Below are 26417 nucleotides of genomic sequence, written 5' to 3' on the forward strand. Positions count from 1 at the left end.
CTTACAGAAATTGTTACAATTATTAGTAATTGTCAAACAAAAAAATATGCGAACTTTTGGAGTGACCTGGTTTTGCCAAGAACTCACTGCAGGAGATAGGATGTTCAAAGATAAATATTTAATCGATCCCAACTTCAATTCTACAAATGATGCTCAGATGCAACAATTCCTATTTTGCTTGGAAGAATTTATGAGATTTGAAGAAAAAGACGTTTTCCTCTTCTTCTTCTTTTGTGGTACTAAAACTCTCAATAGATTTTGGGTTACCATTATTAGCTTTTCTTGATATTATTTACACGTATCAAAATAGTCAGTAGGGCCCTGATACGATTTGAATCCCGGTCCTGTCGTGTACAGACCGGTGCAGCTATCATCTCCACTATCGGGCTCCAGAAAAAGACGTCTGGACCCCGCGAAAAGACGTCTCCTATCTGAATACTTTATTTCAATCAATATTTTACAAGCACCTAAGCAAATATGTTTTGTTTTTGACTACAGATATAGGTAGACAACTATTTTAAATTAATTAGGCACGTAACAATTGTTTCTATATTCCGATACTCTCTTGATAATACTACATTGTATTATCGTACATTTCGTTCCATGTTTAGCTTTTAACTCAAAAGTACACGTGCAAACAGACACATTCACGTCTAAGCAATATATACAACCCAAATGATAGACTGTCACTGCTATTGACAATTTCAGCTGCTCTATCTCCAGCTGAACTGTAGCGTTTCTTTGGGGAAGCAATACGCACGTGTTATAATTATATCTTTCACGTGAACCAATTCGATTAATCCATCATCTGTCTGTTCAGAATGATAGTATATGCAACATTGTAAATCCACGTGAAAACAGGATTTTTTTTTATTAAATAATTATGTCTCTCGTGCTAGATGTTGTGTATATTTTAAATAATGTATGTATGTAATGTAAAGCGACTTCGTGTGGCTTTACAGAACGTATATGAGAATGATCGATTAAAGGTATTATGGCATAGTAATAAAACAATGAGCTCTGCGTAATAAATCATTTATATAAATATTGTGCATCATGACACCACAATATAATTACCAAAACAATATTTCGCAATTTCTTACCTGAATGAACAACCAAGAAGTGCATAACGCCAAGCTGCTATACTGTCCATTGAACCGGTAGTGGTACGCATAGAAGGAGAAGTGATATAAATAGAAGAATCTGGAAATAAAGAAAATTGGTGTTATAATTAAAGAAAGAAGAAAAGTTATCTAGGAAAAAAACTATTAATGATCTAAGGATTTCAAAAAGGCTTCTGTTGATAAAATACTGTAAATTTGAACAACGAATTCAAGTGTATCTTAATCGTTGTTCGACAGTTTCCTTCATCGTCGATAGGCATATTATTACAAATTCCTTCGCAATAGCTATAAAAAATCTAAATACTAGATCTTTTTAGGATGAGCGAAAGGTCCTGTTGTAGACTGTTTCGATCCTATCATCATATCGACAGCGCTGTACAACCAGCCTCACGAAGCGCCTTTCGCGGTGTTATGTGTGTGGGCTGAGCAAATTGACAAGGAGAAGTACGATTGACGGGTTCCGGTTTCTTATGGCATTTTGCAAACCTACAATCCTTTTCTTGATCCTTGCTTTCATCGAATTCTACCATCGTCTCCAAAACCCTCGATGAGATATCATGTCGAACAGGGTGCACTTCTCGCTGTTAATCTTTCGTCTCACCGACGTTTCGTCTATGAAAACCTTTCGGTTTCCACGAATCAGATACCAACCTCCGACCAACCGCTGCATTTAGAATGTAAGATAAAAAAAAGCAAACACACACACGCACCAACATTACGAAGTCCGTCGACAAAACGCGGATAAGTGGTCATAATTTTATGAAGAGGGTTAATCGAAGGAAAATCATCTTCATCTGCCTCCCAGTACGGTCTTGGTAGCCAGTGGGTCGTCAACAGTAAGGGGATAGGGTTTCTGGGTTTTATATTTGGGTCAAAAATTTATTCAATTTCAAACCCTCCCGGCTATCCGTATCCTGCCTGGCAACGGTACACTGTTACCAAGGCTAAACTGCACGAAAATGGTTCCTTTATTCGTCCCTGGTGCTGATCTTTATCAATAAGTAAACCTAACAAGTCCTACCACACTGTCCAGGCCGTGACTCGTCGATTGAGCTGTCAAAGCGACGTCGTTGTCTTTGACCTGTCAACCGCCAACACCAACAAGAGAGATGGTGGACGGGATTTTACGATTTTTACATGATATTGAGGAAGTATTTCCAAGGCCTACAAGCACAGAAAAACCAAGAGCCCAACCAAGGAGCAAACCAACCAAGAACAGCAGTACTATCACATTTCCGTGAGATTTGCTGTGATGAAAATATATTTTCGCAGAGGTTTCAAACCATACAAAATGCTGTCAGCAATAGCAGAAGGGTCTCGTTTGAAAAGCGATGTAATTCAACAACAGTTTAGCTTCTATCGCTTGCTTCCTTTCTTAAAAAAAAAATAAAAATAAATAAATAAACAGTGGTTGTAGGAAGGGCCAACCTCAAACGAGAGACTGAACAATTTGAGCATCTTTAAATATTTTATTTGTTTAAAATACGCCTAGTGACTGTAGCACGGTAAGAAAATTACCTGGCTTTCCCTTAGCAGTATTCATTTCGACTTTGCCGAAGGGGCCATCATCAAATCATGATAAAACCTAACCTTTCCAGTAGCTTGTCACAGTCACATTTATACTGTAATACAAAGAGCACAGAAAAGTGAATAGAAAGCTGGGAAAGGGTTTTATAAAATGGCCATAGAATAAATATGAACGCAACGAAATGGACATGACAGAGCATCCCATGGACACGACAACATATACAACACAGTCAGTGTGGAGGAAAGGAATGCAGATTGAACAAGTTTCAACGGCGCCTTCGGTACATTTTGAAACCATAATCAAAAGGTGGTAGCACTAGCGCTCTGTCGGAATGCATTGCCTAATGTAAAGCTGGGGATAAGCAGATTCAGTTGCCATTGGCCATCATTGCATTGCAGCACGAGAGCACAATCCACAAAACGAGAGGCTCTTCACCAGCCGAAGAAGAGCAGTAACGTTTTCATGCAGATTTCGCAAGACATCCCTTTGCCATCATGGCCAATGTACACCAACGAGCAATGGGTAGCAAAATCCTAGATCGAAACTAAGAATCTCGATGTACACGCAAGGGCGTAAAGTTCTGGTTGTACATCCACAAGCACCGAACATTTGCAGCAGTACGACCTGTTGCTTCTTTTATACGGCACAAGGGTTTAACAACTTGCTTCTTCCACCAGGATGGCCGAAGCTGCTCTCAGCACACGTCCCTCAAAACATGGTTTGTGTACTGTGGCGACCCCAACACATCGAACCACTGTGTGTATGCGATTTTCATCGGATTATGCAGTGCTGAAAATCTGAAATCTCCTCCGGAATACTTAATCATACGAGCTTTCCGTTTTCATCCGACACCGAAGCAATGCAAAAGGTATCGACGGGTATATGCTACAACGAGGCGAAAGTTGCTCAGATTTAGGATTCAGAATTCTGGAAAATACAGTCTTGAAAGGCTTGTGCCACGTGACTGCCAGTCGCAGCAGCATTCGCATCGTTGGAAGGAACGAATCTCGTGGCTTCCAACCAGCAATAGGTCGGGAAGCACACATTTACACACACACACACACACACACACACACACACTCATCCCCTGATGCCACGTTTGCAGTGACTCCCTGTTGGGGAGAATGATAATTGACACTAATTCGGTAGTTCGGTTAGTGAGAAGGTTAATTGCATAGTGTCCTCAAAGCCAACACTACCGGTGGGGTTTCCTCTCTATGTTATCGCAATGAAACGCTGCAGGATTTCCACTGAATGTGGTTCATATCAACCCGACTTTGATGAGCAATTTACAGCACTTTTGTACAAGGAAACAGTTTAGCAACCCACAAAATGCAATTCGTAAAACAGGAATTGCCAGTCGGGTCGGTTTCTTCAGCTTCAGAGGCTGACAATACGGCCGAAGCCGTAATAATTAATTATAAATAAATAAATAAAATTGCCAGTCGGTGTGTAATTTTTTATTAGTCATTTTATGCTTGGAACTTCCAAAAAATATAATTTTATGGAAAATATTACATGTGTAACTGATGCTGTAAACATTTGCGCACAACAAGCTATCTGAAAAACAATTCTGTAACAAATTGCAAAACCCCAAATAAAACGGTGATATTTATGGCAAACATTCAATGAGGAAGTAAATGAATCTGAAACCGTACTGTGCAAAGTGAAAACTGCAAAACCCAAACAATGTTATGCTACCTCATTTGAGTTGAAATTGAATCAACCGTATCGGTAAAACGGAGTTTCCCCCTAAATGCATAGCTTTCCCGTGCCCAACGAGTAACGCTCAACATCATCCCCACCATTCGGTCGAATCGATGCGCGGAAATATGTCGAAATTAAATATTTCGGTTTGCATGATGATTTTTTAAGGATTCTTCCGGACATATATGGCATGAATAACATTCACCACACCTTCGCCTCATCTGCGATTCGCCGTGACCCATTTCCTATGCATCCACCCGAAGACACGGGCATCTACGAACAATAAACACACCGACGCAAAACCCTTCCCGTACATACACCCCCCAAAGCAAAGAGAAAAAAAGGGAAAAGATAGTATAATTGAGTTCGCATCCGAATAGCAACAATAAAAATAACCGTAAATGGTAATTCTTTTATCGCTCCGTGTGCTATGCATTGTTCCCGGAACATATTCATAACGCAGATGAAGCTAGATAAGTGTCGGTAAATTATAAAATACCGTTTTGGTGCGACCAAGGATCAATGGTAACCATAAAATACTTCTGAATTAGAGGTAGAGCAAAATTGTTCTGATTGTGAAATCGTTGCTTTTACACAGAAGACTGCGAGTATTTGCATGACATAAAACTCATTGTTAAAATTAAACCATTTTTATTGTATGGAAATCTACAGCTATTAGCAATACTGCTGTAAAAACATTTGTTTATTTTTTTATTCGTAGTATATACATTGTAAGCCAGTGATAGCTTAAAAATAGTAAAGAATTTAACAACACGTTATATTTATGTCTAACAACTAAAAACTGCCCTCAAAAATCTGTCAAATTTACAACAATTAAAACACGAGAAACATACCAATCCCACTAATTTATGAATTACAGCTTGTTTCTCAGAGTGGAGTTCAAAAATTGTCTTGTAGTTTTTTGAAGATAAATTGTTATTAAACGTTATAAAAAATATGTGCAAAAAATATATGTTTTCTTTAGATTATAATAGTTATGCTATGACGCTCTATTGCTTGTTCGCAAGATGCGAAATTTATTAATTTTGTTAATGGTTCACTTAGTTTCCATGACTAAGCAAAGCTCCACAACCAAGCAGCTTTTACTTGGTTATGAAGAGGTAATTGATATTTTATAGTTATGGGAATTTCCACATTAGCCATGTGGTGTATTAATAGACCATTTTTCTGTCCTATTTCTTTTGCTGCCCTAACAACCATTACGGGGGGTTAGAATTAGACGAGAAAGCTTGAATCGTTCCTGGTTGATTTACCAGTTCACGTTTCGCTTCTTTACAATGCTTTCGCGACTTTACCCAAACGTTGCGGCGTTCCCAAAGGCGTTTTTGATATGTCAATTTGAAATACTTGAAAGTCGTGAAACTTTTGCATGGAATCTAATTTGCAATGTAAAAGCTCGAGAAAGGAGGAAAAATTCTTCTTCTACCACTAAATCTTTTATATCCAAAAATTTTAAATACCCTTTCCTGATAATAAGAAAACAATAAATGTTACAGTTTTTTCACTTGAAATTAAACCATATATATATATAAAAATAAAAACATGATTCTGTTGTTGCAGCAGTCCTCAATACTTAACATAGGAATAAAATCTCTTGCTCTTAAAATGTGCAGTCAAAAAGTGCTTTTCTGGGAACGTGTTTGAACCTTGTTGTATGAACGTTAGGGTTTTTGATTACCATTTAACACAAGTAATGCTCTTTGGCAACACACAAAAATAATAACTTCAGTCACATTAAGGAATGCATCAGCGTAGCGTATCGTAGTGATATGGATTATATAAGGTTAAATGTTCCGAAACGTGACAGTGTTCAGTCTCAGAATGCATCTGTGATAATAACACCAATGGTAGTAGTACAACAACAAATGGTAGCAGTCTCGATAAAACCAATTAATATAAATGTAATCTCTTAATCCAATCATCACATACACTCTGCAACGCGTATCTGTTACCTTCCTTCATTGATGCACACCTGTCGTCGAATGGTAAACAGTGCACGGTCAATGACAGCACCCAACAGTGACGGACGGCTGACAGTGTGGTGAAAGACAGTCCAGCTGTTTACTTGCACTTGATCCAGTCGATTACTACCAACGATTGGGCACCGAGTGATGTAATGGTGCATATCTCCAAACACAGCAATGATGACGATGGTGATGTGGGCGGAACAGATTCATTAAGACGTTGCCATTTGTACGTATTGCAAAATGGCGAAGCGAAATGATGCAAGAAAAGGACACCTTGGTGTAATCGTCGGCATGAAGTAGTTGTAGTCATCTGTGAGCCAACGAAGCTCAGAAGTTCACAAGTCCCCTCACCTAAAGGAAGTAGACCAGTCCCAGTGCATTCGAGTGTCTATGGCCTGCAGGAGTGGGTATAGGTTTTTGGCGCGTGACGGTCGAACTCATTTGCCATTTCAACCACACTAAATTATAATCCAAATAGAAACAGACCACGTCCTGGATGTTTTCCCTTCCCAACGACGACACGGTTGCTAGTACCCTCACTCCTATTATACACTTCATCCCCTTTAAATTCCGGCAACAGTGACGGCATAGATTGTAAGTACCTACAGAAAAAGGATACACAGATCTGATGTTCGCTTCAGTTCTTGCAACGATGTGATCTTTGGTGCTGGAAAATCTATATCCGATAGTAGTTCGACACAGACACAAGCTAATGTGTTGTGAAATGTGCCACAAAGACTCGAACAATTGAACATACAAGCTGTCGGCGATCGTCGTCCACCTTACCTCCCTGTATCAGCCACAGTGAGAGAGACGCTTAATTTCCTATTTTAATTTAATTTCTAAACATCCGAGACAACGGATAGCGCAGCTGTATCAGCCGGCCGGAATGTGACCTGACCAATCATGCATGCTATCGGGAACCGTTCCGTTCCACTACAGCATACATATCCAGCCGACGACCCTGTACACTTTTTATGCTTCGATCCGGGGTCTCGTGTGCTCCGGTTATGGTAGGAGTTTCACCACAACCCAGCCCTAAGCTTCGCTGCAAGTTCCGTTTTCAATGGACTGAGGACGTAATTCTGTGTGTAAGCGTGTTTTGCCTACAACCAGCAGCAACACGCACCGCAAATTTCCACCAAGAGGCAAGGAAACATATTTAGGCACTGAACGCGCGTCACGCAAGTGATCCTCTCGAGCAATTTTCCCCGATTTCCCCCTTGGCACGGTTCCGGAAGTAAAAAAAAAACAAGGCAAAAACAGCACACACAGTCTCTTTCTCTCCTCGATCGGTGTATTACCGGTCTCGAGTTGAAAAACATCGTTTACTTCCACATTATCAACCATTGGAATGGCCTCTGTTTGAGGTAAGAAGAATGAGGATTGCAAAGGTACAGACCTTCCGCAATTAAGGACTCTACAATAGCTGGGACGGAAATGTGTTTGCCGTGGAGAACACAATCGATATAGATTGCATATTATTTACCTCGCTGTTATCGTTGCACATTTAAATTTTAATTGAATTGTTCGCCGTTGTTAATTCTTATGGTGCGCAATGTTTCTTTGCAGCGTTATATTCTCAGGTGTGGTTTGTATTCAATATAGACGTAATTTCTTTTCTTACTTTGGGCACATGCAAAACAACAGAAAGAACAATGGAAACCCTATGTAAACGGAACATTTCCCAAATATTGAAACAATGGTGCATTCCACGGTTTGCTGCTAATGGCAAATCTATGCTAATACCATAAGTTTCAAAAAGCAGTATGAATGCATTATATGATGCCGACGCTTATTTAGGGTGCATCATAAGCAGCTTTCTCGGGATGATGTGCACAGCAGTAAAAGTAGCCACCCACAAGTCAGTAATTATTTGCCATAAATTTATGCGTGCATTGAACTGCTCCATATCACAGTTGAAACGGTTCAATAGAACTCCAAGTGGTAGTAAAAAGCGATGGTAACCGGATGTCCGTAATATGTTCGTTAATAGTTTCGTTGGCCTTCAGAGTGTTTGCTACTGCATATATCAACACACAGACCTATAGGTTTGAGTGAGAGCATTGTATGATGCCATGTTATCAAACTTTAACCCACGGGTCAAAGAGAAAATTTTTGTCTATTCATTTAAAGCACCTTTGAGTGGTGAACTGGTGAACTTAACTGTACCATAGATAAAGATAGACGCTTATTGTTGTGTTTGTGTCCACGCCCAACTATTATACTGTAGAAGCGTGTTGCAATAACTAGCCTCCAATAACGAGTGCCTAATGGTGGACGAATATCATAAATTTTATTTTCTTATGTTGCTTTCAAAGCACATCCACCTCTTCCCAGGACTTCTTACCAACGTGGCTTCATGCTCAGTTTAAATGCAACACCATTCCATTGCTTTGTTTGTTTATGCTGACCCGAACCTAAAGGTTCTGTGTAAACGTGAATGCTACCAACAAGTAGTTCCGCAGGAAGGTGCGTTCTGTTGTAGCGAAAGGAAAATTTAATTGTGTTGACGGTAAAAATCAACTTCAGCAAGTCGGTGTGTATCATTCGTCCGTCGACGGTGAACAATGATCTGACACACCTGCTGCTGGTCCTGTGTCGAAACCATTGTGATTGGATATATTATTTGCGATAATATTGGCGGTCAACGAAGCTCCGTCACAATTCCCTATTCTAGAAAGAAGCTACTTCTTGCGATTAAAACGTTGCAATTCTAGAGCATCCCATATACAGTAGCAGTATGACAGTAGCAGTATTGAAGTATGACTATCCGTTCATATAACACAATTTAAAGGAAGATACTCACTGAAAAGGGACAATTGATTAGCCACTGTTATTACGAGCTCTTATAGTTGCACGATGGACTACTAACATACATTGCATTAACACTGAACTGGTTCCAGTGGGCTGATCATGTCATGCGAATGGTATCATACGATCAAGTCCCTAAAGTTTTTTTTATAGATGGCATGATCAGAATAGTGGTGTGGTAGGGCTCAAACTGAGTTGTAATAATGGCGTTTATGAGTGCGTCAGCAAAAACAGGATAATGGACTGGAAGACAACGGGGTTAGACTGTGAGTAGTTTAGTTTAGAGGAATATTGTTGCAGACCAACAAATAAAAAAAAAGATTTTTTTGTGATTTTTGTGAAAGAAAACATATTTTATATGTTGATATATGTTGAGAGGGAGATCAATTTCAAAATGGAATAGTACATATAGTAGTAGCAAATGCATTAAACAATTTATAAAAAAGTCATTCGTTTGACAGGTCCTTCAAAAATGATGGTTCGTGATGATGAAAAATGATTTTGTAAAAAAATTATTTGGGGAAAAAAACCGTTCGAATTTTAAACTTTATATGCGAATGATTTTACACTACAGATTTTTACTGTATCTCCGATTTTGAGGGATATTGAATTGAAATTTTGAAATGTAACAAAACATATTGCTTTTAAGCAATTGTTATACGAATGAAACAGAATCAACATTCTGGGAGGTTACAGGACATTAACTGAAATCTTTTCAATATATGTGAAATGCACTTAAAAATGCTTCATACAATTTCCGTCATTGAAATATACACGTTTTGTGGGGATTAGGCCGGGTTCAGATATAACGAAACTTTCCCAAATTCAACTCTAGGAAAGTCAGAGGCTCTCTGTCGAACAATTGTAACGTGGCTAACAAAAGCAGCGGTCTAACGATTTACTCGGTATAGAGTAATTTAGTTACATTTTTTGTTGTGATTTTGATACATCACCTGAATAATTTAGAGAATAAACTTCAAGTTTTTAAACACTCCAGACTTACTGAAAACACAAAAATCTGGTACATTTTAGAGCATCCCTATTTCTCTGACCTTCACTGTGCGTCATACGTCCATCAGACATGTCCGTCAAATAGACAAGCCCGTACGCTACGGCGCAGAACAAATAGATGGCATATCCTTTTTTAACTCCTCGCACTATCCTTTAATAACTTCATTCCCATTTTTCTATTTTTTTGTAGAGAAATTCTAGCTTAACAAAAAACAGCGCCGCTGTTGGTAGCTTACAATGATCAGATAAATGATCCACCAGAATTGAAACATACATCAAATCCCAATCAAATGTAACAAATTTCAGCGATGGAAAAAAACGAACAATTAGAAAAGAAAATTTACACACAAAGGTTATGAAAAAACTCTTTTCCTTCATATCGTTATGATGGGATGCTCTGTTTGTTTTTCCAGCCTCATTGGCAAAGGAAATTAAGTGCCCTATGGGCCGGGAAAAGGAACGGCGAGCAAACCGCGGAACAGGGATCAGGGGGGCATGGTGTGTGCAGTGTATGTTATGTGAGATGTAGGCTTCAGGCAGAGTGGGAGCTCACTTCCGATCGGAAAAACATTCATCGCTATTATGAGTGAGCATTAGTGAATCATAATTTATTGTAATGCCATTCCGCGTGCCACCCACCATAGGAGTTGCGGAATGGGTATGAAAATTTTCCGCGGAGAATGAAGGAATGCACGAGATGTTACCCTAGACCCCCTACAGAAGGCCACCGCGCCTTAGTACGCCGCGCATCGCCATTCGTTCGACAGTATGCCTCGATGGGAACAATTTACAAGAAGGTAACGTAGAAAAAAAAGGCCACCAAGGAAAAAGGGAGGCAGTGGTGGTTGGTCTCTCTTTAAGTTTCCTTTTTCCAAGCTTCACACCCTTTCTGCTTCCGTACTACCAGACCATATTATACCAAGGGAACATGGAAAGGCGTTTTGGCGTTTTTACGATTGTTATTTTTATGAGAGCTTCGGCAAATACCGTGCCTTTAGCATGGAGTGGAAGATTCTCCCGGGGGGTTTTTTTCGGATCGACGGCAGCACGGTATAGAGCCTCGCGCCTCGTTTACACCAAGGTCGGTTAGAGCTGTGTTTCGGTCCTTTGCATTCGCTGTCCTACCGTCCTACACCATCCTAGCAAACGCACCCTACGCGGTAAGACATCCATCTCCTTGCGCACGGTGGTACAGCAGGCTCACCGTAAGCGAAAACAAAAACAAAAACGTAGGTGTGGTAGGCAATAGATAATTTATTATCGTTAAACAACCAAAAGGGGAAGCATCCGGTAGGAGGTTGCCGAATATCCTCGCGCGCCTGTTTATACGATACGCACCGAAAACAGCCACATGCACGCACACATTGTCTAATAGATTTCCCGAATTAAACTGTTGCAAAATTTGATACGTTCCCCTCATCTTCGCTTCTGGGGCCTCTCTAACCGAGGCCCTATCCGAGAAGGAGAAACACCAAATGGAGCGTTCCCTGATGTAGAAGTTGGTGGTTGGCGATGATGAAGGCGTTGCCACTTAAACGCACAACAGTACGTCGCGCATCGGAGTCACCTTTACGGCACCTTGCTCAGGCGACGATGGCGACGCCTTGACGCTGCCGCTCGTCGAACAAGGAATTAATGGGGGATTACTACAACGAATACAGCGGCTGGTGGTGGTGCAGACGACGTCGGAGTATTTACTGAGCTTGAAGGCAACAGTCATTAGGCGACAGCAGTGGTTCGATGGCAGCAGCACAACACACCCACCACACAGCTGCGTTGGAAAAGTGTAATGTAGAGGTGGTGTATTCTTTGCATTCGAAAATTGAAACTTTTTCCGTCGGCATTGGCTTTTCGTTTGCCGTTGTTTTGTTTTTTTTTTTGCGTAGCGGTTATGACACATTATAAACATATCGTATTATGCTCCTAATCTTAAGGTTTTAAATGTGTTTATCGTTAAAAAAGAAATGCACACATACCAAACATATCTTGTAATCAAAAATCGCTCCATTAAGAGTGATTAGTGATTATGGCACCGCCAGTGAAGAAAATGAGAAAGAAACGAATAACAAAGAAGCCTATCAAGTTTCATAGCTCAATTGCTAGAGCAACGGCACGGTCACAAGGAGCTATTTCGAACCCGAATAGTAGAATCGTTACGTCCACCCAGAAATAACAACATACCGAGTAAATGGGATTCGATTGTTTTTCCTGGCCGTATAATTATGTTCGTCGATAACAACCCGTTCCCACTAGCGGTCATTCGGGGGAGAATACCCATCCTCCACCGGAAAGGAAAATCAGCTCAATCCAAACACCGAAATTACAACCACCAGAAGGATAGAGGAAGCAACAGAGCAAGGTTTGGATGTTCTGCTTCGGCAGCACCAACAACACCACAGTTGTAGGGTTTCATTCTGCTTGGAGCAAAGTTTTGCCGACGCATACTTGTCACGAGCAAGCACTTCCATTTCCGCAAGCACTTGGCCACACAGTGCCAAAGCTGCTGTTACTACTTGAGACGCCAAAACATCGACGGTTGATTTTCATTTCATGATCGAATGCTGTTTGTTGTTTTCTTCGTTTTTCACAGCTTAAAGCAACAGAAGAAGATTGATTGATCCTTGGCAAAACGGGAGCAAAGTACCAAAACAGTAATGAGCAAAAAAAAAAAAACAACTAAACGTAAATCGGCTCCGGTGAATTTGTTTACGAAAGAGAAAGGCACAAAATACCTATCTTGATATTTGAGAGATTTTTAAAGATGTTTTATCGCATTTTAATCAACTGGCATGATTTAAGCGTTCGCGATTCCGCCACTCGTTTGATTATCTTGTTGGCTTTCGAAATTTCAATCAGCATCCCACTAGAAGTAACTCGATTCATCGCAAGCCGCATTCGCCGGATGGGAAATTACGATTTTCTTTATCGATAGATAATTTGAGACAAATCGTTTGGCGTAAAGCGTTTGGTGAAGAAGCAACGTATATTGTTAAGCATCCACGAAAACGGTTCCGGAGATTCGTGAAGATATTTATGAATGTTAAAGAAAAAAAATTTACCGTAGAGCTAAGGACATCATAAAGGTATGGTGAATAGGGAGTGATACAGACGAGCGAACAGAAGAAATATCGGGATTGTACAATAAAACAGCAGAGCAGACCCACCCGAGGGAAAGTACGCGCTAGCAAGGATCTGTTTTAGATAAACAATCGAGAAAGAAGGTAATAAGCTACGAATATTTGATGACATGGGACGCGGATGAGCTAGCACGGAACCACCGGAGCACATTCTAAGTGGCACGGATAGGTTCAATATTTGTTCAAATAATAAAAATTTTGACGACGGAGCGCAACCGTATCCATGTACCGTGCTTCGGGAGGACAAATATTGAAGCAGCGAAATCGTTCGATTTCGCAAAGTGGTTTTACAGTGTAAGTGATTCGAAGATTACCTACCGATCGAATAAAGGAAAGCAAACCGTGGGCTACGGGTTGTGAGATTGTATTCGATTTGTATCGTTTTGAGATGAAGTATCGGGAGATGATTGCAAAACAAATATAAGCGGCAGGTTGATCGGACCGGGATTTAGAACTAATTTCGATGATTCTTTTGAAGTACTGTGACAAAATATTGGGCCAATTGGGATCGAGTGCTTCTTCACGGTTTATTTTTATTGGATTCCGTCTACATGTAAACTATTTAAGAAAAAATAATAATTACTTTTTTGTATCATTCATGCAAAAATTGGTACACAAATTAAATTTTGTATTTTGTAAATGAGAATCAGTAACAATCATATACGGATAACAATAACATTTTCAGTCCGTACAAAACATTGATTATTAGACTAACCAAACGAAAACATCCGCACACAAATCCTACCAATTGGATGAAGAAAAAATCACAACATACACAGGAACCACTCAAAAGAAAATATTCGTCCAGGCTAATCTTTTTCTCAAGTTGTGTGGGTTTTTGTTTACTGTGAATAAGATCTGATCCGATATCGAAAGGGTTGGGTGAAAATTATGTTGAAAGCATAAAACGAAAGGGCATAGGGCAAAAATGCATAACTCCAACGACAAACAAAAACAACCCACGATTTATCTCGCCTGGCCAGTTTTTCTCTCAACTATAGCTACGGTGATTTTTTATATTTTTTTCTGTCGGTGATGATACAAAAATTGAAATACGTGTAATGGAAAATAAAAATTATGACATTTGAAAATTGCAAACATACAATCGAATACAACAACGTAATGAAACGATGTTCAGGACGAAAAAAATGAAAAAAAATCATTTCAATCAAATTTTTGCAAAATAGTATAAAAAAGTAGAGGAAATAATCAATCAATTTAAGTTCTCCATCGAATTCTCCTTTAATTCACCATCAAATACTCAATGTCGTTGGGGAATATGGTAATTAAACTTGGACCACCGACGCAATCCGCCTCAATAATTATCGTCAAAGTAACAGAACCTAACGCTTTAATCCTTCCAGCGCCAATCATGCTCCCTGGCAATAGGTTATCTTTCTCTTCACACAATCGCTTTTTCTCTCTCTCTCTCTATCTCTCTATCTCTCTCTCTCTCTTTTTTTCCCAAACCAGTAAGAATAAAACGAAGACCTGAAAAATATGACAATCAGATTAAACTGTCAAATTGGTTCTCTAAACTTTCGAATCAAATCTATCCTCTACCGTGTTCAGAGCAGGTTGCCATTCTTTTCGTTCTGTGTTAATCTTCCAGTTTCTCAAGGCACTTTTTGATCGCCCTCGTCCCTTCCATCGGTCACCATGACAGTAGTAATAAAAATGAAAGTCCAGCATTGCCTTGCGTTGATTATTGAATCGTTGCAAATTAGCAAAGACGAACGCAAAACGTTCAAGGATATGGAATGAGAAAATCTGAGCTTTCTGCCGCCCTGCATTGAACGCAGATGATACTGGTTCCAAATCGCCTTAATTGACAATGCTCAAAGCTGTACGATTTTGCACAGGTAAGCCGTACGATTACAATTCAACTTGGTAAAGTGGAAAAAGGAAGACTAATGAACCATTTGATTCGTGTTCGATTCGTAAGGATTAAAAATAGAGACGTTCTACTCGGAAGCGATACATTATTTTCATGCTTCAATGGTTGAGTGTAGGAAAAATCGAACCAAAAATCCTATCCGTTTTAATAGGAACTAGAAAAACAAAATTCTTAAACAGTTTAGGAATCATCTAACAAACCGATGAAGGTAAAGTAATAAAAATATAATTTATAAAATCGAATGGTATGTACTTTGGTTTGATTTAATAGTGTTTCTCATTGCTCAAAAATACCGATCGATAGAGAGTTTCACAATTGAGCAAGGGGAAAAGTGGCGGCAAAATGCTCTTTTTCTCTCTTCCTTACCGCGTGTGGAGCACAATCCACTGTTTTGGGAGATAAAAATAACATGAAAACATTATGACAGATATGAATAAAATATGCGCAGGTAAACCGGGCCACGAGGGCATCAGAGAATTACTCCCGCAAGACAAACCTCGTACGGAGGAGGTACGACGCAACGAATCCCCACGGATATCGCCCACACACCCGAAGCGCTTGCAACCGGCTTTTCCTACCCAATCGGAATGTTACAAGATATACGAACAACCTAAAGGCGAAATTTTTCGCTCCATGCTGACGAAGAACGATGATGATAATGATGGCGAAGATGTGAACGAAACATGGGAAGATATTGCAGGATATTCTTCTTCAGGATATTACAAAATGGTCTCGCGGAGGGGAACGATAACGCATATCAGATCGTATTATATTGTACACACACAACACTCACTCAACCTGGAGGCAATTGGGCTGACCTGGTCAGCTAGAAATCATCATTTCACCTTCACTTACCTCAACCAGTGACGTTTAGTGACATTTGTATGACAGCAAACTGCATCGTATTGATCGGCGAACCAAACCACCAAGATGATGTAGAACGCGGTCGTGGTGTCGTTGAAGAACTCCGACATGATGGCTTCCATGCCTGTAAGCAAAAAATAAACGGAAAGCATGATGAGCACCATCGCTCTGTAGGGTTTGTTTGTTGGGTTAAGAGCAAGATTAATCATGTGTCAGAAGCGTTCAGTATCTGTTCACCCAACAGAGCAGTTTGGCACAAATGGAAAACAAAAATCATACACACATAAGAAACAAATGCTAAGGGCCAGAAAGGTGAGACGGATAGAAGGAACAACCGGCCCAGTAATAGGTTAAAAGGTTTTAACCTTTATCACCGAGGGGATTTTCGACAAATTGCGATCGGCTGTGCGTGAAGAAGTGTACACACATTTACGTAGTATCCAGACGTGTCAAGGTGAATTTACTATCCACACACACACAAACTCAAAAACAAACCCTCGTAAAGACTGCTAAAAACGGTTTCTTTTTCATGGCTTTAAAGCTTCAACGTACATTTTGTCCAATCTTCATATTTGATACAAAACCGACAGTTAACAAACATCCATGAAATGGGCTGCAGTAAATTAACACGTGCACAAATTATTTGCCATAAAAGTATGTTCAACGGAGGGTTTAAAATGCAAAATATATTCATCTGACCGTGCCCAACACACCAATCCAATGGCGATGGGCCGGTACTTACGTTTACAAATCATTACAACTTACACGCTACACTCAAGAAATTCCGAAACGAAGCCCCTGGTACGCGTGGCATAATTTCATTGCCATGCCTGCGCATCGCTCAATGAAGACATAATAAAATATGTAACGATTATGACTATGACAAATCACGATTTTACTCATCTTCTACCACCCAACTTGCCTCCTGCCTGGACAGATACGAGTGGAGTTTTTGATTATGGGCGGTATAAAACTTCAAACTTTCTAGTCATTCATACAAAGTTGAGATTGTTTGAACCGTGCACACGATGAAGTGGTTATGAACTGAAAAATGGGTATAGAAAAAAAATACCAAGATGTCCTTACGATTGAACAGGTCTCGATCGATTCAGTATGAGTTGCAATTTGTATTCACAACCATAAGCACACATACATACACACACATTGCTTGGTTGAAGAGCATCCTTGGGTGCAGTTTCGATGTATGCGACGTATCGTCGACCGGCCACCAGACGTAACATTTCCAGGCTTGACGAAAGAAACCGATGAATACAATGTGTACTCTACCCAGGACACACGCTTAAAGGACGACATCGTCATCTAAGGGTGCTTCGCTCTGGTTTCTGATAGGATCGTATCAAATTTAATTCACACCAACCAACTCCATCGTACCAGGGGGAATATAGGGAGTTGCACAAACACGGTCGCACCATCCGAACCTAGCCTTGGCTGCTGGCTGGCCAAACATCAAAATTCTCAACCAACTCCAGCTAGGTTTGGCACCGGAAGAGGAACGTACTGAACCCGTTCCTATGTCCCAGGCATCGCAGGGTTTGGAGACTCATATCCTCGCGACCATGTGCCCGGTGTGTACATACGCTAAAATAATTTATATGTAAAACGAGACATCGGACGATATAATATGTGAAATAGGATAGAAGATGAATGTTTCTTCACTATATCAATACCTCTCTCGTACGGTCTACGTTTTAGGATCCATGCTTCCTGATTTCCACGTTCCTTTCGCCGATGTTTCACATACGTGTGAGTGCCTTAGGTATACAGATGGTGTCTCAGTTTGGACAAGCGTTTGCTTTCGTGTCGCTTGGCAGTGAACTTCACGGGCAATGTGTCGAATATCCTTGGGAAAACTAAACCACCTTAAGACGGCGACGACCGCTTTCTTCTGCCAGACTATGCTCGCATACACGTACACGCATTTTCATTTCAAGGAATTCTAAAACAACCGTTGTGCGCTTCAATTAACCATGAGTTTAATCTCTAATAGAAAGTTGCATCACACCGTAACAAAAAAAACTGTCCACAATATCGCTAAAGCGTACAAATCGGAAATCACGTTAGTAACAAAATCCCTGGCAACTAGCAGTTCTGGCAGAGTGTAAAAATAGCCATTATAAAAAATTAAAAAAAGTGATGCACATCCAAATGCACCGACAAATTAGACCGGAGAAAAAAATACGATGATTGAATTGAAAATATGCAATATTAATTTAAAAAAAACCCTGAGCGTCCGGAAACATATCGCCCACCCTTCCTGTGGTTCGATGTGCATTCGGCTGAAAGATTGCGCAGTTCATTTGATTCGCAATTGTATTTGCCCCACGGGTACAAAATGGTCCCTCGCATCAACCTGGGTCGTTACGAGTGAAAGAGCAAAAAAAAACGGAAAACCGGAACACAGCTAGATAAAAATGAACGAGCGTAAAAAGTGACGCGAAAACAATATATTTGATTAATTTGTTTGATTAAATTCAATATTCTTCTTCATCATAATCAAATTAACACGCATCTACCCGGTCAGCATGTAGGCGAGTGTGCACATCACCATCATCATCGTCGTCGTCGTCGTTGGGTTGGGATGACAAAATTGCTGCGTACGGAAAGGGAGAAGGTTTGAAGAGACCACCCCTGTGTATGTATGTGAGTATGTACAGAACATGGTGTCGATATCGGGCAGGTCCTTTCTCGCATCGGTGATGTATGTGCGGTGATAAATAACTGTCCACCCGCAACCACATGCGTCGATCGTGAGGATGGTTTCGAGGAAACGAGAGGAATTGGCGCACACACACAGAGAGTGGACGTTTGGTGATGAAAATGGACAGCCTGTCGAACAGTGCTTCCCGTAAAGGACGCACGGGCTCGTGCCGGTGTTTATGCGAAAGAGAGCGATCCGTTTTTCGAAATATGCGCTCATCAACTGAGCCGTTCCGGTCGACATTGTTGATATGGACACGGGGAAAAACACATCCATTTTCTGGCTTTACCTTTGCTCCACTTCTCATCTTCCCATGCTGGATGAAGCGAGGGCACGGTATCTCATTGCAAGCACAGCAAATAACCCAACAGAACCATGTAAGCCATGGTGTGTACGCAAACAGGATTCACCACAACAACTCCCGAAAATGCAGCGAATTGCGTTCAAATTTCCCGCGTAATGGGTTCGTCGGCAGCGTTCTGAGAGAGCGCACATTACGACGAAACGGATGAACGGAAAAGTATGCATGTCCACCCGTCGGTCACTTGCGGACAGATTGACTAATTCGGAAAATTTATGACACCGCCATCGTCTCGGTTACAGAAGAAGGCACGCAGAATCATGGCAGCAGGGTGGTGGGCCGCTTTGTACGTGTGTCCGTTCTCACTTACGCTTCGGCGCTGGGCTGGTGCAGGCAAAGTGCGAGGATACGTTTGGCACAAAACGAGCCATTTTACTGCCCGATGTAATTGATCGGAAATGGGTTTGTTTGCTTTCCAGCACTCATCATCGTCGCCGGCATCATCATCATCATCGACAGTGATGGTCGACATCGTCCTCATCATACACGGCACATGTTCAGATGTACCACTAAGAAGAGTTCCACCATGATGGTTTCTATCGAATATTTAGCCCCCTCTTTTGAACATACCAATCGGTTTGGGTTATACGATACCCCGTCATGCTCTCGTACGCCGTCCATCATTGACTAACCGACAATGTGAAACGCTGAACGATAGGCGATCGGAGACCCAAGATTGAAACCATGCCAAACGTCCATTCGTCCATCAGCGGAATACCCGGACGTAGTACTAAGATACGCTCATTGGTGCAAATTGAATCTTTTCCTCTAGCGGGAAATTGGTTGGTGCGGTAGGATTTGCAGCCCATCCTATCAGGCTTACCACCATCTTCGGGCCCAGAAAACTGTTCGATTTGTCACGACCTACCGAAGCTAAAATGAGAAATCAAACTCGAAATGTAATTTATGATATCAAATTGTCCACCATAGTGCAAAAGTGTCATATATTATGTGCCATACGTTTCGATTCAGCTCCGGCGAAAAGACAACCACAGCTTTAGGCCGCAATCTGCTTGCTGCTGTTTGAGCGGTATCGATATTGTGTTACTCATCGTACACCATCACCAGTTGATTCTAACACCCGGGATGGTTCGATAGTAGTAGTTGCGTTCAACAAATTTCCTTTCCCCCATCGTTTATCCTCACGAGATTCATCCTCCAGCTTCCAGTCATGTCATCCATCATGGCCCGATATCAGTCTCATATTTTTCTATACCAACGCCAATTCACATACAGACAGGCGATCGCTGCACCAGGAACATTGTTTGCTTATGTTCTTCATTGCGATTAATAAATCTTGATCCGATTTCATTTCGCTAAACCACCAACCAAAACCCGCCCTCTCTTGACAATGATCCACCTCTATCATCCTCTTATACACACATGTGAGAGCGGATGTGGTCGCAACTTTGAGGGTTTCATATTTTTCTACGGAAAACGAATTGATTCCCCACAGAACAAAAAAAAACAACGAATCCACCACTTAACCGGAAAACCTCATTTATGGAGATATTTTCTCAGATTGATTATAAATAAGTGCTTTCCCCTCGGGTTGCTTCCATGGCAGCCACTTTTCGGGAAGGGAATTATAGACACTCTCGAGTGTGTTGTTTCACGCATCCTGACAAAGAAGGGGGTGTTTCAGTGAGCTCCATAACATGAAGCACGCGTGAACACATCCTTAGGAAACAGATGCCAAACACTGCTAAAAGTAGGCTGAACGAAAGGCACTTCAGGATAGATTTTCTGACCATCGAGATACACTTAGCGTTGATCCAGCAAGCAAGTCCATCGCTTCACGGTTATCTTTCACTGCTGCCCGACACATCACAATCAGTCTTGAGCTATAGGAGATGGTTTTGTAACCGAATTATTGACACGCAGTTTTTGCCTTCGGTACGGACGGAATGATATCGATCCATCTTTAGCTTGCTGAGAAAAGCACGTCTTTAATTGAATCGTGATTATTTCTCATTTCGTCTGATTAAGAAAACAGATTAAGCGAGCTTTTTCGGTTTATTATTATTACTTCTCTAATGACAATGAATTGGGAATGTTCTTTTGGCTGAAAGGAATTTTAACATGATCGCATGGTAAGTAAAATTTTAACACGAGGAAAAAGGATAGATTGACAATACTTCATGAAATGTTAAGCGAAGTAAACAAAGAATTTTTAACAAGAGTTTTCACTAACAAGTATTGGCATATATTGTTTTGGCAAATTTTTCTTCTATTTATCATTCACTAAAAAGCTGCCAAGAAGTAGGAGATGTTTGCATAATAGAAATTACTCTAACCACGTCCATTTCAATACTGTGGTTACAATGTGCAGTACACCATGTTCAGATGACATTGATATCAATTAATCGTTCGGTCATAACAGCTGCAGGGACACGTTTCAACTACAAATGAACAACGTGGTTTTTGCATTGCGATCATGCACTTCAATACATCTCTAGCATTTTAACGGTTGCCCGATTGATATAAATTAATTTATTTAATAATTAAACGAAGTTAAATAAACAACAAATTAACCCCACACGGAGCGGAATTAAAATGAGTCAACATTATCGTATAAATCGATGTCCCGCTGGAGCAGAAATTGACACCCGGAGTGGATTGGCGCAACAAGGCAGCGCGGAACACATTCCACCCCCGAGTGCACACTGGTTCGACCGAAGTCCGACCATTTGTGTATCGAAATGTTGCTCATCCGCACGCAGGATATATGAGTGAGCGGCGCGAGAGAGAGAGAGAGAGAGAGAGAGAGAGAGAGAGAGATCGCTGATGCGAGGATACATATAAGAAAAAATAAATAAAACAAACGAACCGAAGAATGAAACTATGGCGCAAACAAAAAAAAACAACGAATGAGCTCGGAAAAACAGATACACATCCCACGTTCCTAAGCAATGAGCATCATGGTTATGGGGCTATGGGCCCAGGCACGAAGCGGATGCGTAACCGAACTGGACGGTTGGGAAAATAGCAGAGTGGAAGCGACGGGAACAAGATGGACCGGGCGGATCGACAAAGTCGAAGGAAAATAAATATAGGGACACCGAGCAACCGAAGGATGAAAAATAGAGCGGTATTGCGGACAAAGCACACAATCCCCTTAGATGCGAAACGGACACGTTCCATTCCAGGGGACATTTTAAGCCTTAACGAAAACAAACCATCCCGACGTCCCAGACCCGGTCGATCTATGGCCAATCGAAGGCTGGAATCGGGCGAAAAGATACAAGTCGATACGGGGAAGGAAATGTAGAGAAATCGAGCGAAAGAAGGTGGCTGTTACCGTGCGGCGCTTCAGGTGACCGTTTAGGAACGTTCTTTGCAAGCCTATAAACTGGCGATGGATCGAGATGACAAGGAAGGGTCAGAAACTGCGCAACAACGATACACACAAACGGTCCTTAGGGATCTTTAGGGCCGGTACGGTTCTACGCATAGGAATAAAAACTACCGAAGCCTTCGAATTAAAAACTCCTGTATGTCACAAACGAAGCTGGGAAGCAGGGATGGCACAAAAATGGGATACGAATGGGAAGATTTTTCCGGGTTTTCCGAGGAGGAGGACGTTCAAATATGTACTCGTGAACCTAAACATCGCATCTCGTAGACACCATCACTGTACAAGGAAGTTGGAGGAGATAGCTAAAACTGGGCTAAAAATGCTACACTCGTGGGTTGATAGTAGTAACTTCCATGTGGTCCATCCCTTTCAAAGATGCAAACGTACACAAAACAGTGACGGATTTGTAGGGCGTAGGAAAATCTGTCCACAGGTCGAAGTAACAGGCCGAATGTCGCTGGGAACCGGAAACGAATTATTTGCTTCCCCTTGGTATCCAGGTACATCACACGATCACTCGCACGCCTCCTGCTGAAAGAACCCTGTGTTGGCACTGTTTGCTTTGTACCGGAGTAACATCGAACATCCGCTTCCCACACAGGATCACAACAATTGCTAGTGGAGATAAAGAAAAAATATACATGAAGAAATCGTTGCGGAGCATGGGAAACTGTTGGGGAACGCACATCAACCACCTTGTTGTTCCAAAGCGCTACTCCATCCGGCGCGCACTGGATCGAATGTCCGTCGCTTCGACAAAAGCATAAATTATTTCCCGCTGTGAGGACGACAACCGAAATTAGGCTGATGAATAAAAATGGTCGTCCGTAGACGTTGCTACCACTGACACCATTGTCGCTGTCACTGTTGCTGCTACCGACCAACGGTCGAACCCATCTTCAAGTTCTCCGACACCCGCGGCGGAACCGACCGAAAGCCGTACGTATTAGTTGAACTTTCTGCACCGCAGTGGGAAAAAGGGATATAAATGGTTCACTGGCTTACTTTCTCTTTGTTTAGGATCGCCCTTCGCATTCGGTGTATCATCCCGCATTCGGGCGACCGGTTCTTCGAGCCACATTACGCTCGCACCATCCGGTAGAAGGGGACGCCCGGTTTTATGGATGCAGGATGTGTCGAGCAGTAATTAGAAAGATGGTTGGAAACTAATTGATTGAAATTGTTCAACATTTCAGCACGATCGATTCATCGATCGGTTATATTGAAACAATTTTGCTGTAACCAAACAGAACCAGAGCGGAAAGGGAAAATAGGAAAAACTCCCTCATCATTAATATATGCTCCGCGGAAGGAACTTTTGAAGACTAAGGACACACTTTTCTTTTCATTTGCCCACAAACCTTCAAATTAAATGCATAAGATGGAGTCTCAGCATCGGTTTCGGCAAACGGCACATTGTGCGGCAGTGTTTCTAAGAACGCATAAGAAACGCCTTTTTTCCGGCGAAAGTTATTGAGCACATGCGCCCCAAAGGTATGAAGCCAAACTTCACAAAGCTGGATCACATTTATTGCCACTCGCACAAATCATCATCAATCGGTGATTGAGCTCTGGGAAATTGTTTTCAATTGAAGGAAGAAGTAAAAAAAATCACTCTAACGGATGATGAATCTAGCAGATGTTGAATGATGATACAGAGTCGAACAGCATGCCTTTCAGTATCGATTTCTTTGTTGGGTGATACAAAAATTGTATCATGTCCGTTCTAGTTCTTCCACCATAATCCGCCCCCCCCCCCCCCCCCTTATACCCTGTGGGTGAAACGGCAGAAACATCAAAAGTATGTGAAAACGACTCACATTTGCCAACAGTTTTCTTCACATACTTCCTCATCACAGTCGGCATCCAGCGGTATTTGCAGGGTGACAGGGCAAGTGGAAAGCTAATCAAAAGTATGCGACGTTGCCAAGGATTTCTCCGTTGCCAGAGCAATACAACATGGAAAGGAACGGGATCGAATGGTTGACGAAGGAAATTATTCAATATTTAATTCCACCGATTGATTTGACGACCGAAATTGAACTCCATTTATAGGAAGTGGCACACGCACAAAAATTCCCGTCTATTATAAATGGCCTGTACAGCTCCAATAGATGTACCCACAGCTGCTCGGGACTGCGAGACTGCCGACTAGCGGTGAGGGAAAAAATAGCATGAAGCAAAAAACGTGACAAACACATCATCGTTCGATATACTTTCGCATGGTGTATCAGACCTTTTATGGCGCTTGTTATGCTTCTCCATGTGCCAGTCTTGCTTTCATAACTGCCATTGTACCCAGCATGTTCACTTAGATCGAAAAGGTTCGATTCTAAAGCTATTTCCTTTTTAATACTCGCTTTCTTCTCCCTGGCCGATGGTTCTTATTCAGTGTATCATGGTTGCTTCCCACAGTGAGCAGTGCGTACACCGGGCGACGCAGGGAGCTTCCCTAAACATGAAATTATCGAAATGCTCTAATTGAATTTCCATGAAAACAGTCATACAAAAAAGTATAATCGATGTTTGAAATTACAAAATTTGAATAATGTCCCAAAGGTCGACTACCATCATTTTCATCATTCCATTCTACAAGGTTTTCCATGAGGATGCTTAATTCTCCTAACCATTCTCCCTTCTCTGTGACTGTTGAAATAAATACTTTGACGGCTGTAGATTGAACCCATTATAGACCACGTTTTCAGGTGAACATCCTTCAACGGTCTATTATAATACCTCTGCACAAATCAGCTCACATTTTCATTTCAAATTTTGTTAAAGAATAACGTAATAATCCTCATTTTTAATCACACCCATATAAAAGTAACAATACAATTATACAGATGCAACATAGCAAAACCATGGCTATGGAAAACGATTCATTTAAAAACCAAAATAATATCACCCTTCAAAACTCAAAACAAACAAAGATCAATCGACCAGATCAATGAGCTGGCAAGGTGGACGATTTGCAATACTGGTTGCTGATAATAAGTGTATCGAAGAAATGTTTTCTTTGACTGTCTATGACGGAAGACATGATACCGTGAGGATAAAGTTGCCTGATAGCAACTATCTAACTTTGAAATTAGATATTTATCGTATTGGCAATCAGGTTTCCGCGTCCATTTTAACGGGTAGGTGATAAAATACGTCAAAGACGAAGTTTTCCATCACTTCAAGTTTATAACATCTCTTTCAATGATATATATAGGGCTAACGTATACATAAAGTAGTATAAATTTAGTACAAGAACGTAAACAACTTAATTGACATTGGTCGAAAATGAGCAAAACACTAAAAACACAAAAAAAACACACAGCAAAACAGATATAAAAATAATAGAAAAATACAAAAATAGAATAGAATAGAAAAATTAAAACAAATGTGCTGCATAACATTATAAGGCATAGTATTTACTATAAGGTTTTTGTACAATAATATAAGTGAATTGTTAAATTTCTAAAACAACTGTGAACCCGCTTATTTCCGGCATCGTCTACATCGGCGACTATTAGTATCACATTTTTTTTTAATTTTTCCCCACTGGTGAATAATTTACTCATATTAATCAAATACTTATCCAAAAAGACAATAGTGTAAATAATTAAATATAACATTGTGTTAAGGTTGCAATAGCATGGACACCAGTAACAATGCAATAACTAAATGATACGTTACATGTAAACGATTCACAAATACACAACAACATCAAGAATTAAGTAAATTGGCGACCATTAGATTTACCGTTTTAAAAGGCTCTTGTCCTTTTTTATGCAGATAGATAGAACGGCTTGGCCGTATTGATAGATTCTTGTCCTTTATTGCAACCGAAAAATTAGCCTTAGGAATTAGTAAACTCTACTACTACTAAATTAAACTTCACACAGCTCGGAGGATACAACCCAG

The 26417-nt window shown here is 40.8% G+C and overlaps 1 protein-coding gene across 2 annotated transcripts in view; it reads right to left on the bottom strand.

Moving 5' to 3' along the window:
• The window catches only part of LOC125771872 (uncharacterized), a 50186-nt gene that overhangs the window by 4942 nt on the left and 18827 nt on the right, over nucleotides 1–26417 (bottom strand). For both annotated transcript variants that reach the window (XM_049442993.1, XM_049442994.1), the window contains exons 9-10: nucleotides 16062–16194; nucleotides 1104–1203 (exon numbers count right to left, since the gene is read on the bottom strand). In XM_049442993.1, the coding sequence (XP_049298950.1) occupies nucleotides 1104–1203; nucleotides 16062–16194 (233 nt within the window). The remainder of the gene's footprint in view (nucleotides 1–1103; nucleotides 1204–16061; nucleotides 16195–26417) is intronic.

The sequence above is a fragment of the Anopheles funestus genome, chromosome 3RL (assembly GCF_943734845.2).
Source record: "Anopheles funestus chromosome 3RL, idAnoFuneDA-416_04, whole genome shotgun sequence".
NCBI classification, from domain to species: Eukaryota; Metazoa; Arthropoda; class Insecta; order Diptera; family Culicidae; genus Anopheles; species Anopheles funestus.